Source organism: Orbicella faveolata, unplaced genomic scaffold (assembly GCF_042242905.1).
Source record: "Orbicella faveolata isolate gen_17 unplaced genomic scaffold, um_ofav_v1 contig_36, whole genome shotgun sequence".
Lineage (NCBI taxonomy): Eukaryota > Metazoa > Cnidaria > Anthozoa > Scleractinia > Merulinidae > Orbicella > Orbicella faveolata.
In genome coordinates this window covers 12,350,408-12,367,319 of record NW_028301565.1, presented here as the reverse complement: position 1 = coordinate 12,367,319, position 16,912 = coordinate 12,350,408, and the positions used below count along the sequence as shown (strand labels likewise).

Sequence of the window (16,912 nt, the reverse complement as noted above, 5' to 3'; positions counted from 1 at the left end):
CCATTGTTAACATATTAACTGATCATGTTTTGTTTCTTTTTCTAAAAAGGTCTTCAAGTAGTTATGAAGTCCATCATGTGCGCCATGGTGCCTCTTCTGCAAATTTGTTTGCTCGTAGGATTTGTAATCATAATTTACGCAATCATAGGATTAGAATTTCTTGTTGGAAGATTTCACTATGTGTGCAACCAAAATGTGACAGGTAAGTATGGTACTTTTTCTCATTAAATAATAAAAGCTCTCTATTAAGCCATCCTCTCTAACAAGCCATATTTCTAGAACCTTGAGTAATTTCAAATAAGGTTCTCCTCCCCTCCAGGATAACCTATGATCTGAACACAGACTTAAATTTATAATTTAAATAACATTCAGGGCTTGAAAAAAGTGCAGTCTGGCTGGTTGTCTGGGACATGTAGACTTTCCTGTTGGGCAAGCTGGAAGTGAATTTTTCTTAACCCTGATATTTCCTCAGTTTCACACAAAACACCCAAGCGGTTCTTGAATTCAATTAAAGTATGCATTATGTGACAATTTTTTTAATAAAGTCATTCCTGAAATTGTCAAATGAAATTTTGATTTCCTAGGTCGCATGGAAATCACAGATCCAGATGGTCCTCAAATATGTGTTGCCAAAGGCACAGGAACCCGTTGTCCAGAAGGCCAGTTTTGCCTGAAGAACTGGGAAGGGCCAAACGATGGAATCACGTCATTTGACAATATATTTGCTGGAATGCTGACAGTATTTCAAGTTATTACTAATGAGGGCTGGACAGACATCATGTATTGGGTATGTATATGTGTTTTACTCTAAACTTATTCATTTAAAAAAGCTCAATGCCAAAGCCACAAATAGCTTATACTGTTATGGCTTATGGCTGCCTGGCTCCACTAGCCCCTATGGGTATTCCAGGCAGCTAGTACTCTAATTTTTACTTGTAATATTTTCATTGAAATTGTAATTTTTCTTTAGCAAGACTGAGTACAAATAAAGATTGATTGATTGATTGATTGATTATAAAATATGTGGATATAAGAAGACTGAAAGAATTTAGAAAATGCAAGTCATAGGCAAATGCTGTCTAAATTTCCGAATTGTTTTCAAAGTACAAAGTGTTTATGACTCACAGTATAACACAAATGGTTTTATTGGTTTTGTTTTCTATCCTAAGATTAAAATAATGATCTAGATTTATATGTGATAAAAATTTTGCTGTGTTTTATCCTATGGTGAAACAGGTTTTTGTTATCCTTCAATCTAACCACAGTAAATTAGAATTAACAGGCTCGTAGTATTATTATATGATACTCAAAATGCCCAAGATGCAATCACAATTTTACTGGTGCAGTTATAGCTAGATTCATGAAATAAACACCTGATAGAAATCTATGCTTATACCATCAGTCACAGCATCAGAAAAGATTTGATGTTTGGTTGAATTTCAACTAGTAAAAAAGGTTCCCTAGCACATTTAGTTATATGTAACAATTAAATTTTGGCAGCCAATGATGCTGTGTTTTGACTGGTTTTGTTATTTTGCAAAATTAATTGCTAACTTTGATGATGATGTTTATTTTTCCACAGACGTTTGATGCCTACGATGCCCATGGTTATGTATTTTGGATATATTATTATTCGCTTGTTGTAATAGGATCATTCTTTATGCTCAACTTGGTTCTTGGTGTTCTTAGTGGGTAAGTATTTCTAAAGTCAGTTTTCTCCTGATCATGTGTACTAAAGGCATCCACAGTCGAGTGTCAATCCATACCCTTGGTAGATACCCTCGATCAGCACTTGATCAATACTCAGTTGACACGTCGGTTGACACTTGATTGACATTTGATCAACACTCGGTCGACATCTCAGTCGAACATCAGTCGAGAGTTGACTAAATTTAATTTATAAATTGTCGATCAATTCAGTGAGTCAGTCAACACTTGGCCATATATCGACCAACATTTGTCATGATCAAGTGTCCATTGGGTGTCAATCAAGATGTCGATCTACTGTTGACCTAGTGTCGACCAAGGATCGATCGAGATGATGATCAAGTGTTGATCGGGATATCATTTGAGTGTTGAATAAGAGGGCAAGCATGCAAAGACAGTGTTCCAGACATAAGAGAGATCTCAATAAATCAATCAAACTCAGATTAAAAACCATTTGAACAAGGCTGGAAACCTTACAGGAAATTGATGGGAAACTTCTGATGATTTGGTCGGGCTCACTGATTTCTACTGACCTGTTGTACTTCCACTTTCCCCATTCCACAGCTGGTTCATTTATGTCATTGTAAATTGTAAATGGTGTCAATGCATGTTTAAGGGGACGGTTTACAACCGTTATTGGTTGCAGTTGAGCATTCTGATTTCACAGTGTTAGTGTTCCAATTGTTCTGATTCAATTCTGTAACCAAATTTTTTGACGGTTTTTTAACAACAACAGTTGTTTGGATGTTTGATGTCCTGGCAAATATCTCACAGATTACAAGCTAGGGCTTCAGTGAAAATGTTTGAAGGAGTCAAAAACTCACAAGGGTCTGTCTGCATGTGCCATCTGGTTTTTAATTTTTGCATGGATATTTTCCTTGGACATCGCCTGTTCAACTTTTCAATAAACTGCTTCTTGGAATGGGAATAAGCCAGGCAAATATTTGTGCTCATTTTTCAGGGCTGTCATTATGTTTTGAGTCACCTGTTCCCTTGTTCTACACACCCGTAGCAAACTTGTTACTTTGTGGGTGAGTTCTATCAACATTCGGCAATTTCCCCCATAACATCAAGGAAAAATTAAGCATACTCAGCCATAGCAGGTGCCGTGGGTTATGGTGGAAATTAATCTAATGTTATTTTTAGCAGAAGTAAAGCGATCAGCTAAATGTCTTATATTTCATTGTTGCTGTTCACCAGTGAATTTGCAAAAGAGAGAGAAAGAGTGGAGAACCGAAGAGCATTCCTGAAAGTAAGAAGAACACAAAAAATGGAGCGACACTTACATGGTTATATAGATTGGATAAGTAAAGCTGGTAAGGGTATTTTGTTCCTCTCCCTTGAGACAAGTGAGCTACATTTGTTTCTCTCACTGGTTGTCTAAGTGAGGATTTTTTTTTCCATCAATACTTTTAACAGAGGATCTAATGTTGGAAGAAGAAGAAGAGGAAGACGGAAATGTGGACGTGTCAAGAAGAAGAAATCTTGATCGGGTAGAAGATGGAGATGTTGCCATGACATCTGTTGTACTTACAGGACAATCTGGAAGAAGGCATAGACTGAACACAGGAAAAAAGTTAGTGTGCTTGATATTAATGTTTCTGAAATTAAATCTCATTTTGAATTCAATGCTGTTTTTACATATTAAATTTTTTTTTAGCTAGATTTAAGACTGACCGATTTGCTGAAAATATTAGAAAGTACTGTAAGGTCAAACGGTCATGCTTTTACTAAGCATCATCTTCAGCATGGCTTTTGTCATGGCTTATTCTCCATAAAATATATAATATCTTTTAGATATATCTATTAAGCTTAACATAATTATACATTACTTTTGGCTGAGAAATTCTGAGCACCTGATAATAGGTTATTATTTATTTAACTTTGTATTTACTAAAATACGTACTTATAAGTTGTGGTTCAATTTAACCCTCGGTACAATTTGGTATTTCCTTTGTTCTGGCGTATGCATGGTTACCATTATGATAATGTATTTATCATATATATGAAACAATGGACAATTATACCAAATTGTACGAAGGCTAATATTAAACCGCAACATTTAAGCAATAATAAAGGATTTTTTCAACTTGTTCATACATGTACAGTCTTAAGACATAACTTTCGAGAATTCTCCCAATCCCCCAAGTGCTTACATGTAGATGACATGGAAAAAAGTCCTCTGTTTCTTTTGTAAAATATTTCTCATTTTACTGTGTTTACATACTCTCATCTGAACACATCTGTTCGACCAATGAAAGCACAATTATTATCTTAATTATTTTATAAATATATGCACCTGCAACTAATGTGAATTTCCTCAGACACATAATGACCACCGTAATATTGTTATTTTGCTCTCAACAGGAAGAGTTTCTGCCAAAGATTTCTTAGGAGAAACAAAAGATGGAAAATCCGTGTAAGACAAGCTGTCAAGCATCAAGCATTTTACTGGACAGTACTTATATGTGTTTTTCTTAACACGGTGATCACTGCACTGCAGTATTATAACCAACCTGCATGGCTGACACAATTTCAAGGTAACAATCTAAAGCAGTTCCTCGTATTTTAGTTCCTTTGACAATTTTCTGCATGATGTAAGTCTGTGTTAATGGCTAATTCGCTTTCTGTTGTTCGATGATCATTTTGCCTAGTTGCTGATAACCACCTTGTCTAACTAGGATTAAAAGAGTTTGGAAAATTGAGCAATAGTTTTTCAAGTTGATGGTTTGCAAAAAGTTCATGTCTAAATTTTCCCTCATTGTTAAATCCTTTTTGGTTGATACATTGCTTAATTGCCATTTTTCTCTCTGGTAAATGTTTTCTTTTTACGTTGCATTTTTTACTTATCAATCTAAGTATTTAAATTGAAGCCCATATATAATAGTGTACATATTTTCTTTCAAATTTTTATCACATTAGATGTCGCGGAGATTGTGTTCATCTCTTTCTTCTTTTGTGAGATGATGCTGAAGCTCTATGGCCTTGGTCCTCAGCTTTACTTCAAGTCCCAGTTTAATACATTTGATTGTTTGGTAAGGCATTCCATATCTAGAGAATAATAATAACAATAACAATAATAATAATAATAATAAGGAGGGTGCTATCGAGCTAAAAACTGGCTATCCCCTAGTGCCCCAGGACCATGGTCTGGACTTGGTCCTAAGGACTTTAAGCAAACATTACGTGAGGACGATAATAATAATAATAATAATAATAATAATAATAATAATAATAATAATAATGATAATAATAATAGAAAATAGCAAACTTTATTGAGCACTTTTCATACAAACTTGAATCTTACATGTATCTGGTAATAATAATAATTATAATTATACATTTATATAGCACTAATACTATGAAATATTCAAAAGTGCTTTACATAAAAAGAAGCTAACAAACTTAAAACAAAGATCTATAAAACAAATAAAATGTGCTAAAAATACAAAAATATAAAACGGCTTATGTAACTAAGAGTTACAAAAATTCTAAACAGTCATAAGCAATTTTAAAAAGATCTGTTTTCAATCATTTGTTAAAAATGTCCAAAGACAAGCTTGATTGTATAACCAAGGGCAAATTGTTCCATAAAAATGGACGCGAACGAGAAAAGGAGCGGTCTCCAAGGGTAGTGCATTTCTCTCTTGGCACCAATAGAAGGGCTTGATCACAGGAATGAAGTGAAAATCTCAGATTAGGCTTGTGACAGAGGAGACGTTTAATATCTATTCTGGTTCTTTGTCATTAAGAGCCTTACAGACAAGAAAAAGCAGCTTAAAGTCTTTTAAATTATTGCTTGCACGTCTTTCAAAGGAAAATTTGTAGACTTGCTTAAAGTTGGCTCTTACTGTTAGCATTTCAGGGCTGTCATTAATTTTTTGATTTACTTGTAACCTTGACTTTCACACCTGTACCAAATTTGTTACTTTATGGTGAATTACTTTCAACTACGCCCAACTTTATGCCTTAGCAATAAGGGCCCATCAAGCATGCTCAGCCATAACAGGTGCTACAGGCTATGGCGCTTATTGAAAACCCTACATTTGGTCAAATAGAACATTATTGCTTGTTGAGTAAACCCATGAATGGCAATTCTTATTTCTTGTAGGTTGTAAGCTGTGGCATAATTGAACTTATCATTTCAAAAGCAGAAGGCACAAGTTTGGGTATATCAGTACTTCGAGCCTTGAGATTGTTGAGGCTCTTTAAATTTACTAGGTAAAGTATTCTCTTTTTATGAAATATGATTTTGTTGAACAATATTCTGCAAGCACCATTAGATATGAGAAAGTATGTTTAGCCAATGAGGTGTGCAATGCCGAGTTCACTAGTAATAATTCTCATATCTAACAAATGCAAGGTAAATAATTGTAGTTGTTAAAAGCAACCACAGAACATCATTCTGTCATTAAATCTTGCTAATTGTATTTTTGTATAATGACAATATCCCAGCGGTACACCATAACTATAGGAACAGATCCACATGCATACATAGAAATAGAAAACCATACAACTCTTTTTTCACGGTCAACATTGCTAGTGGCATGGATTGATATTGGCCATCCATGTTATGGTCAATTGACACCTGTCAAAACAAGGTATCTGCTAACCAGTATCATGTGACCATGTCGCAGGCTCAGGTTTAGAGCTCATCAAGGTCACATTTTTTTTCTTAAGTTGACTGCTGCCCAGGTACTTATTTTTATACTGTGCTTTGTTTGGTGTCATGCTGTTTTGTGGATTAATTTCGATTCTTTTTAAGTGTAAGTATTAGAAGAATTTCCTTAAACATTCTTGAATACTGCATGAGAATTTGTGCCTGGACTGGTGAGGTATTACATCTATCTATGGATAGTACCAATAATCAATGAATAGAAATTATGCTAGGTAGGCTTTTAGTCAGGATTTGAAAAGTGCACATCCAGAATATGCTATAGGGGCTGCTCAAATGAACAATTTATAAGGCAACATATGAATTTAAATAAAACAATTTTCATTAAAATGTACCCATCCACAGGACGCCTGGACACCCATCTGGCTAAAAGCCTGATGTTAGGTAACTATTCTTATTATCGAGATATTAACAGGAAGGCTAAACAAATGTTGTTGTTGTTGTTGTTTTCTGGCAGGTATTGGTCCTCTCTGCGTAACTTGGTGACGTCATTATTGAGTAGTGTTCGCTCCATCCTGAGCTTATTGTTTCTACTCTTCCTTTTCATCGTGATTTTTGCTTTGCTTGGAATGCAACTTTTTGGAGCAGAGTAAGTTCATTATATTTCAAAGTTCTTTGTCCTTCTTATGGTGTGTTTGGATTCTTCTATGGCCTATTTTTGTAAAAAATCTTGTCAGATTTCTTTAGTCCAAGTTCAAGTCCTGTTTCTCCTAGTTTACTTCTGAAATGATGGGAAGTAAATGCATATGATTAATAGTGGTTTTATTTGCAGTATTTTACTGATAATTAATAATTTTAGGACTTTGATAACTGGCCACTTAATTGGGGGTGGCCACTTAATAGAGGTTCAACTGTATTATTCTACTATGCTCAAGATTAATTATTGGTGATACTGTCAATGATCACCAGTCCCTTCATATGATCTGATGCTTAAAATAACTTATTGTCATTGGTTTTTACTGTTCAGGTTTAGAGATCTCCCTGGTAGAAATGGAAATCCTAGAACAAACTTTGACAATTTTTGGAATGCTGCACTTGCTGTTTTTCAGGTAAGCTTGAAAAAATGCAAGTTGCTTTTTTTGTGAATCTTTATGGAACGGAATTAAATGAAAATACCATAATATTCTGATAGAACCCGTCATGAAATAATCCTTCCAATAATGTGCTACCCCTCTCCTAAATATAAAGCCCATTGGTTGTGATTTTTCTGTTTAAGAAAGATTCAACTTGTTTTGGTGATAAGTCCTCTATCATACTTAATGGCTTGTAATTTATTTGTTAGAGACAGTATGTTCAGAGAATTGTGATTTTAAACTGTTAGTTCATACTTTTTTTCTTTGTACCTGTAAAACCTTGGTGGTGCAGTGAAACTATCATTTTACAGAATGATGTTGTTTCAGTCTAATTTGTCTTTGTGGGTGTAAATTTACTTTAGCTATGTTTCATGAAAGTGTCTGAATTTTTTGTCCAGAATTTGTCCGAATTGTGTGTCTGAAAATTAAATGTCCACAAAATTTTTTTTTGTGAGTAAAGTATGCAGTATTCTTGCATTTTTGACACACAGCATATCCAGACATTTGATAAAAGTTACCTCCTGGTAACCTCCTTCGTCCCCGTTCTCTCCCCACCCCTTCCCCACCCCACACACAATAATAAGTTGTCTGAAAATAAGTCCACCATAAAGCATTCTGCACATATATAAGGTCAGAGCTTATAACTCAATATTTTGCGGTGGTTTGGGTTTTTCAAGGTACATGTAGGTCCCCAAGAAGAATGATGCACAACAGAAGGACATGATTTGTATTGTTTTGTTTTCATCTGTAGATCTTGACAGGAGAAGACTGGAATGCTGTGATGTATGAGGGAGTCTTATCTCAAGGTTATCCAGAGAAAAGTTGGACTTTAGTCTGGTGTTTGTACTTTGTGCTGCTTGTTGTACTAGGAAATTGTATCCAAAGAGAACACTTAAAGTTATTAGTAATAATTCGTCATACTAATGAAATTGTAATTGTTACTATGGGATGTCCCATGAAATAAATTTTGAAAGAAATGAATAGGTTAATAGTACAATGGAGTTTGGACTTTGAGTTCAAACCCCAGGACGAGTAATTACTTTGTGTGGTTGGGTAAGACACTTTACTCCTACTATGCCTCTCCACCCAGGTGTAAAAACAGATACCTGCAAATAACAAAACCCAGCAAAAAAGCTGGGTGTAGCGTGCAATGAACAAGAACCCCATTGCTGGGGTAGCTTGGAGTGGGCTTGACACAAACTTCTAGCAGAAACTCAAGCCATGGCCTGGAAACCCGCCTTAGAGACATAGCAATAATCATGGGGAGTTTCTTAAAATATCAATTTCTATTTGTCAAAGTTACTGTGTTCGAACTCTTTGCTCTACGAGCAGTTGTGTTTGTACCTTAACTCATGACCAGACACTCTTCTTAATGTATTCTTGGCCATCGCTGTTGACAACTTGGCCAATGCTCAACAACTGAGTCAAGATGAGGAAGCTGAAGAAAATGCGAGGGAAGAAAGAAGAAGAGAAATCGCTGATCAGTACCGAGATTATGGCTCTCCCAGATCCAGCCCAGGGTGAGATATATAGGTTATTGACCAAGCGTGAGGTCAAGATGGCTGGATATTGGTCAAGTTCTTTTTTTGTGTGTGTATGGACCAAGATGTAGTTGAGGTCGAGAAACTCGGGGAAAAAAGAATGAGGTCAATATTCAGCCATCTTGGCTGAACAAGCTTGGTCAATAAAGGATTTGTTATATGGCATTTGGGGAAATTTCTCTTGCGGCACATGGCAGGTAGTCCTGAGCAGGCAAGATAGCTCCATCTTGCCCATCGGGTAGCCAATCACAGTGTAGGATTTGACTCATCTTGCCCGTTTACGGAGCTAGCCATATACATGTAATAATTATTTCAAAATGCTTTGACTTTTTCATTGCCTCTCCCATGAATCATAGAGGGAAATGGTTAAGAAACTCCGTAAACATCAAAGAAGCAAAGAAACAGGCTAAGATTTATGTTGGAAGGTCCTTGACCCTGTACATCTTTTGTTTTATGCTCATAGACTATGGCTGAATTACATAATTGCAATGCTTCTATTGGTTAGTAGTATGAGCACGCATAACCACTCTTTGTATTTTGTCAGGTTTTGTGCAGGGTCGACCCCTAAAATAGCCAACAAAAACATATACATCAAAGAACTTTGCCAGGTTTCTTAACCATTTACCTCTATTAACTAAGCATGAATGAGACACTATCTGAACTGTATACCTGGGATGAACATCAGAACTGAAAGGGATAGTGAGTACAAAGGTTTAACGTAATATTTATACATTGCACATGTTGTGAAGTAACTTGTGACAGTTTTCTTTCTTTGTGGTGTGGATGGAATGAGGCAAGAAAGATTTGCAAAAACACATTATTATGTGAAGCAGACACATGGAAGGACAGTCTCTCTGTACCATAAGAAAAATTAAGATAACTGGATATGCCGAAAAAAAAACCTTACATCTTGATGTAAATGTTCATTATCTAACTTGTGATGAAATGCTTCCTGTACAAACTAAAAATTTACACTTTTAGGAAAGTATGAACAGGGAGGTTTCATTTAAAGCTCATTTTATTTACTTTGTTTTGTTTGTTTGTTTGTTTCTATTTTGCAGGCGTAATGGGGATGCCAGGAGGGTAAGAATATTTTAAAGCCATGTGTTTCTATGTTCCTTTCCTGTCATTTGTGAGTGACAGCTGTCTGATGAATCCTTGTAACTTACTTTTTTTACTTTACTTTTGGCATCGGAAAGTACACGCAAAAGAAAATAATCAGGAATCATTTTAACTATACACTCAGGGACGTGTTCAGATTTAAGTGCCCTTCTGCTCTGTGCTGTCTTTTTGCAGGATCTCAACCCAGACGTTGTTCTCTCGTGATTCCTCAACCATCCCTCTGCCTATTTTCTGTCCCTTTGTTTTCTGTTCATAGTCAATTGAGCTCTAGAAGACACTCCAATCCATTCTCAATCCTGATTACCCGCACTCCACTTTCTTTCCTCGATAGTACCAGTTACAAATGAATCTGTGAGCCATTTCTCTACTTGCTTGTGGGTTGGAAGATGGCAGTATATAATGCCTAGGTTGACTTGTCTTTGACTTCTTATTTATGCATAGGGCATGGGTGACGAGGCAGGCCCCACTGAAGATGAATTTGAGGAAGAGGCTGATGATGGTACGCCGTTTTGAACACAAATTTATTCTTTATAGGAGCTCAGTTACAGTAGATTGAGTTATTTTGGCCACGTACAAAATTACCTTTAAATTGAAGGAAACCTAGAAATAGTAGTCTACTAAGCTAGAAAAACAACAAAGAAATAATAATAAACCATAAAGGAACAAGGATGGGTAAGGATGGAGAAGATTAACACGGATTACAAACGACGAACTCGAAAAATTTACGCCAAACTTTTCAAGATGAGCAAACCGTGACCTAGCTCTTTTAAGTTCTGAGTTTTGACTGATTTCCTTCCCTGATAAATTTTGCTCATGAAATGTGCTGTTCTTGTTCTTGCCAAAAGTTGAAAGTCGCTCTATATTTAAGCATTATGATCTCATTGCCCCTTACGGTTCTTATGTATATGTAAGCGCATTTGTATGTAAGCGGCGTATTTATCGTCTCATTTCGTTGTTGAACTTAATAAGCAAGTGACACTTCTCGTACTTCTGGACCTAAGTGCTGCTTTTGATACCATTGAACATTGCATTCTTCTTAATATTTTGCAACAGGATTTTGGAGTCGTCGGAACTGCTTTAAATTGGTTTGACTCATTTCTGTCTGGTCGCAAACAACGTATACTTGTCGGTGATAAGACTTCTGACGACTTCAATCTGAACTGTGGAGTCCCCCAGGGCAGTTGTATGGGCCCTATTTTATTTACTCTCTACGTCTCCCGTCTCTTTAACATTATTTCACAGCACCTCCCTTCCGTCCATGGTTATGCTGACGACACCCAGATTTACCTTTCCTTCCGACCTTGTTCTATCCATTCGGAATTTAACGCTGTCTCTGTCATTGAAAAGTGCATCGCTGATGTCCGCTCTTGGTTTATTGGTAATCGTCTAATGATCAATGACGCGAAAACTGAATTTCTAATTATTGGCTCCCGTCAACAACTTGAAAAAACATCTATTGATTCTATTATCATTGGCGACACTGTCATTAAACCGTTAGAAAGCGTCCGGAACCTTGGGGCCTGGTTCGATGCTCATATGCGAATGAATGTTCACATTGGCAAGATTTGTAGCAAGGCTTTTCGCGGACTATACAACATAAGACAGATCAGAAAATTCCTTACCGCGCAATCCACAAAGACACTGATCCACGCCTTTGTATCTTCGCACCTTGATTACTGCAATGCACTTCTATTTGGTCTACCTAAATACCAGATTGATCGTTTACAGAAAGTTCAGAATGCCGCGGCTAGAGTGATTTTTCGGATTGCGAAATTTGATCATATCACACCCGCTCTTATCGACTTACATTGGTTCCCAGTATCGTTTAGAGTTCAGTTTAAATTGCTTCTTCTTGTTTACAAGGCACTACACAACCAAAGTCCTTCCTACATAAATGATCTTTTGTCCCTGAAACCAGCTACTAATTACGCTCTTCGTTCGTCTGCAAAATCTCTTCTGGTTGTTCCAAAAGTCAACTGCTCTACACTTGGGGATCGGGCCTTTGCTCATGCTGCACCTGTTTTATGGAACTCGCTGCCATTAACTATAAGAACAAGTAGCAGCCTCGCCATTTTCAAAAAGCAACTGAAAACATTTCTTTTTAAGAAAGCTTTTGACTTGTGGAAATAGTTTTAAAGTTTAGCATAGTTGTTGTAATAGTTTTAAAGTTTAGTGATTTCCATTTATTCATTTATTTTAACTTAATGTAAAGTGCTTTTGAGTATGTTTGTATAGTTCTAGCGCTATACAAGTCTATTATTATTATTATTATTATTATTATTATTATTATTATTATTTCAGCTCGTCATACTGTTCTTTCTCACTGCGTGACAAAGGCTAGTCACAAAATCTCTCTCATCGGCTGACGAACTAAAAAATGAAAAGAGCGTTCATTAAACAATTTGGCTTTGAGTGTTTTTCCCAACGACTTACTTGATTGATCTGTTGTTTCACTCACTCACAGGCAAACCATCATTTCTCAGCAACCTTAGGAACCCTGGCCGAATGGTTCCTCATCAAAAGCCTGGGGAAGCTGTACCAATGATAGACACGTGGTCCTTATTTCTCTTCCCACCTGGAAACCCGTGCGTATACCGATGATAAGAATCTGTTATCATAATGTTCTTTTTGTTATAGAGCAGGCAAGGTAGCATGTTTCTACAGGTGTCATTCCCTCAGAAAGACCACGAGTAATGTCAATAGTGTCAATAAAACCATTTTTGCCTATGTGCAGATTGTCCACACTACGCTGGAGAAATTTGAAAACGCAGCTTCATTTCTCCGGTTAGGCCTACCGTCCACACTAATCCGTCACGAGAACGGAGCGTTTTTGAAAACGCTCTTCAAGAAATTTGAAAACACCGGGTTTTCGTTTTCGTGTGGACGGAAAACATTTTTGAAAACGGAGCTTTTCGTGTGATTTCCCTGACCGAATTTTCCTGAAACGCAAATCCAAAATGGCCGGTGATTTTTGCGTTTTAACTTCCTTCGGTGTGGTTTGGACTGAAAATATTTGATGCGTTTTCAGAGCGAGAACTCCGCTTTCAAATTCCTCCGGCGTCGTGTGGACAAGGCCTAAAAATGTGTGTGAATTCAAGTTCATTAAATTCCGCACAAAACCTGGCCCCTTCATATCCCAATTTTGACTAAAAAGGTACCCTTTCATTTACCCTCCATTGAAAATGGCACCTCTGTCACATGCCTGCGGTGTAAACACTGTATTCGTTTCATGTTTACCTCAGAAATGAACTTAATAAAAGGTAATTCTAAATAGTTAAATGACCGTTTTTCCTTCCTGTACTTTAACTCCTGAAATCCTGCCCCACCCTTTTATTTACCTCCAGCCTAAAACGGTGCCCCTTTCCAGCACAGCCTCGCCATTTAGTCTAGTTTACGGAGTACTTCTACTATTAGCCGGTGAAAACCACAGGATGCCTTTTTTAGGAACTTCACTTAAGCCGTTTTGTTTTGTCTTTTCAGGGTTCGGAAAGCGTGTCACTGGCTGGTGAATTTACGGCATTTTGATAACTTTATCTTGGTTATAATCCTAATCAGTAGCGTCTTGTTGGCTCTTGAAGATCCAGTCGATGAAGAGTCCAAACGTAACGAGGTATGAGAGCTTATAGCAGTCAATTAAGACCGAACTGGAATCGGTGTCGTGTAACGACCGATGGGGCATTGATGAATTACTGGTTAAGGCGCTAGACTGTGCACTGTGTGGTTTGGGTTCGAACCCTGGGGCTCGTTTCTCGAAGGTCCCGAAAAGTTTTCGCACCCGGAAAGCCGTAGCAAAATCTCAAACCTTATGATTACAGAGCTGTTTTATTCACATATTCTTAATATAAACATAGGGTCCATTCCGTACAAGAAGTTTCAGGCGCATACACCTCTCCGTCTTTAAATACCGATTAACTAAAAATGGCATTTCGGGCCCGAAAAGTTTCCGGGGCTGTCGAGAAACGATTCCCTGGTCAGGGTAATTGTGCTACGCTCTTAGGTAAGATTCTAAATCTTAACTCTCACATGCCTCTAAACCAAGTGTATCAAGGCTACCAGCAAATTTATTACTGGGGGTAGCCCTGCGACGGATTGGCATCCCAGCCAGGGGGTGTAGAAATGCTCTAAGTCGTTTTAATAATGCTGACACCGGAGTTAAGAGCTGGCTTGGAAAGTCGTTGGAATTGAAGATGTGCTTTGCCTTTTCCTTTGATCCAGTGGCTCTTTACTTAAAGCCGCAGAATCCTTTTCACTTGTACACCACCGATTCCAAAATAGTCAAAAAAGAATAAAAAACCGTGATAAAAGAAAATAACACTAGTCGCGTTTCAATCTTTCAGGTGCTGACATATTTTGACTATGTATTCACCACAGTGTTCGCCATGGAGGTCCTTGTTAAGGTAATTGTATTGACTCTCGCTTACTCTCAGTTCATTTGACCAGCTGCTGTTGATAGTCTGTGAGAACGGAAGAAAACTCGTCTTTCTATTCATAGTAGAGGGGCGATTTTACGTAGATTTTCCTACAGTTTGGATTAAAATGGCAATACGATTGTGACTTAGTACCTTCCCTTATACAGGAAACACGCCTTGGACACTAAGATGAAGATATTGAGTGAATTGTTTTCGCCATTTTTCCAGGACACAACTTCAAGAGCAGAGCTTTAAAGAGTCTGAATTAAAAAATAATGAGACATTATAACACGCTGACTCGGCCTCAAAATCCCATTTCCGAGGACCTAAGTTAAAAAATTTTCTGGGGGAGGATGTTCCCGAAACCCCCCTACAGGGGGTTCGTATCTTGAACCCCCGTCTCTAAAATCCTCTATCCACCCGAGCCTTTGACTGATGTTGACAAGCAATTGAAAAGCAGCCTTTCTTTTCTTGTTTCCAGCTGATTGATTACGGCGCCATTCTTCACCCGGGCTCGTACTTCAGAGATGCGTGGAATTGTATTGACGCCTTGGTCGTGAGCTGCGCCATTGCTTCACTTGTCATGGGGTAACAAATGCCGATTGCTTTAAATAAATGTTTCGTATGAATAAATAAATTGTTCTCCTCAGTTGATGCGTGGCACCTAAATGGCTATAAGCATTCGAAAGGAAATAAAAATTGAAAAATGTCAAAGTGTCATCTTGTGAAAAATCACAAACGTTTCGGGCAAAGCCCTTCTTCAGTGTGAAAACAGTTAAATGTTGGTTCGTGCGACCATAGTTAGTAGAGGCGACTACTAACTATGGCGCGACTGTTCATTTGAAAGTAACGTACGGAAGCTATTGATTGGGTGCAGTAACTGGATAGATTAGTGTCAACATCGCTCCTTCTCAAAAGGCGCCGAGAGAATAAATGGCCGCGTACAAATTGGGAACTGTTTGGGAGGAACTGAATTCCAGCTACACTGTGTGTCTTCTTCTGCAGTGTCTAGTTTGGCGTTCAGAATCCATCTTAGTTCTCCCAAACCTTCAACATTCTTCTTTTTTCCTCGGTTTATTGTCATCTCTTTGACCTGAACTAACATCTCGTTTTTTATCTAAACTAACATGTGCTTGGATCTACCTAAACTAGTATTTTAAATGTCACTTTCTCTGATTTAGAAGCGATATTTCCTCATCAACGTAATTCTTGTTGCATGACGAGGCACTCTTATCGCTGAGTTGATTAACATGTGTTATATACAGGAATCAGGATCAATCTACCATCGACCCGGGATCCAAGAAAACCGTGAAAGTTTTGCGAGTTCTCAGGGTTCTTCGTCCACTCAAGGCCATCAACAAGGCCAAGAAATTGAAGGTACTTTTCCATCCGCATGGACTGAGTTGCTCATGATTCCAGTTTTTCTGCGGTTCCTGCCAAAATACTCATCACATTTCATGGCAGTGAACGAACGAAACCACTCAGCTTGATGTTTCAGGCCAATGACTGAGAATCCCTGCCAAAGATTAGCCCATCAAATCTGACGTGCAAATACTTTCGAATGATAATTCCCCTCGCCCCCTTCCCCTCGCCCCCTTCCCCTCGCCCCCTTCCCCTCGCCTCCTTCTCCTCGCCCCCTTCCCCTCGCCCCCTTTCCCTCGCCCCCTTCCCCCCTCCGTCCATGGGCTTATCCCTTGAAGAGGAGGATGACTTATTTTGATTTTAAGCTTCCTGTCGGGGAGCTTGTCTTGATTTTATGTCGTTCAGAGTAGAGTATGGCATATACTTTTGATTTGAGTTTACTATTCCCTGTACTTGTTTGTTAAAGTTTACCTTTCCCTGTTCTCGTATGTTAATGTACCTACGTGTTTTATGCGCAAAATCCCATTCGTTTACGATATGACTAGAGAGAGAATATCATCTTATTTTCTCTGTTTCTCCGCCACTCTAGGCTGTGTTCCAGTGTATGGTTTACTCACTGAAGAATGTTCTCAACATTTTGATCATCACCATTCTGTTTTTGTTCATCTTCTCTGTTATTGGAGTTCAGCTCTTCCAGGTAAGGAAGTAAAATGGACGCTAGTCTGAATATAAGACTCTGACTGTACAGCAGCATTGTCTTATGTTACTGGTCGGCAGTATGTGTAGTCTTATTTTATGTTAGCCCTATTTCAATAGAAACTTCAAATGTAAGGAATGTAGTGCCTGAGAAATTCAGAAAACATTCGCTTACGACTGATGCTATCAGTTATCTTCAGACTCGTGAAATCTATGCTAAATTTCCAAGGATTTTAAATGAATTCTGATAGCGCAGGAATTGCGAATTGAAATTTCAAGTGAAAGCCCTTGTCATTAAATGATTTTGTTATACCTCCCAACTCAAAT

The 16,912-nt window shown here is 37.7% G+C and overlaps 1 protein-coding gene across 5 annotated transcripts in view; it reads left to right on the top strand.

Moving 5' to 3' along the window:
- Positions 1–16,912, top strand: part of LOC110064280 (voltage-dependent calcium channel type A subunit alpha-1-like) — a 46,481-nt gene that overhangs the window by 10,537 nt on the left and 19,032 nt on the right. For all 5 annotated transcript variants that reach the window (XM_089275294.1, XM_020771315.2, XM_089275295.1 and 2 more), the window contains 20 exons: positions 50–202; positions 585–787; positions 1,583–1,692; positions 2,908–3,023; positions 3,127–3,283; positions 4,075–4,247; positions 4,630–4,742; positions 5,819–5,928; positions 6,840–6,971; positions 7,350–7,431; positions 8,207–8,330; positions 8,816–8,975; positions 10,058–10,079; positions 10,560–10,617; positions 12,583–12,703; positions 13,599–13,728; positions 14,456–14,515; positions 15,009–15,115; positions 15,793–15,904; positions 16,479–16,586. In XM_089275294.1, coding sequence (XP_089131420.1) covers positions 50–202; positions 585–787; positions 1,583–1,692; positions 2,908–3,023; positions 3,127–3,283; positions 4,075–4,247; positions 4,630–4,742; positions 5,819–5,928; positions 6,840–6,971; positions 7,350–7,431; positions 8,207–8,330; positions 8,816–8,975; positions 10,058–10,079; positions 10,560–10,617; positions 12,583–12,703; positions 13,599–13,728; positions 14,456–14,515; positions 15,009–15,115; positions 15,793–15,904; positions 16,479–16,586 — 2,351 coding nt within the window. The remainder of the gene's footprint in view (positions 1–49; positions 203–584; positions 788–1,582; positions 1,693–2,907; positions 3,024–3,126; positions 3,284–4,074; positions 4,248–4,629; positions 4,743–5,818; positions 5,929–6,839; positions 6,972–7,349; positions 7,432–8,206; positions 8,331–8,815; positions 8,976–10,057; positions 10,080–10,559; positions 10,618–12,582; positions 12,704–13,598; positions 13,729–14,455; positions 14,516–15,008; positions 15,116–15,792; positions 15,905–16,478; positions 16,587–16,912) is intronic.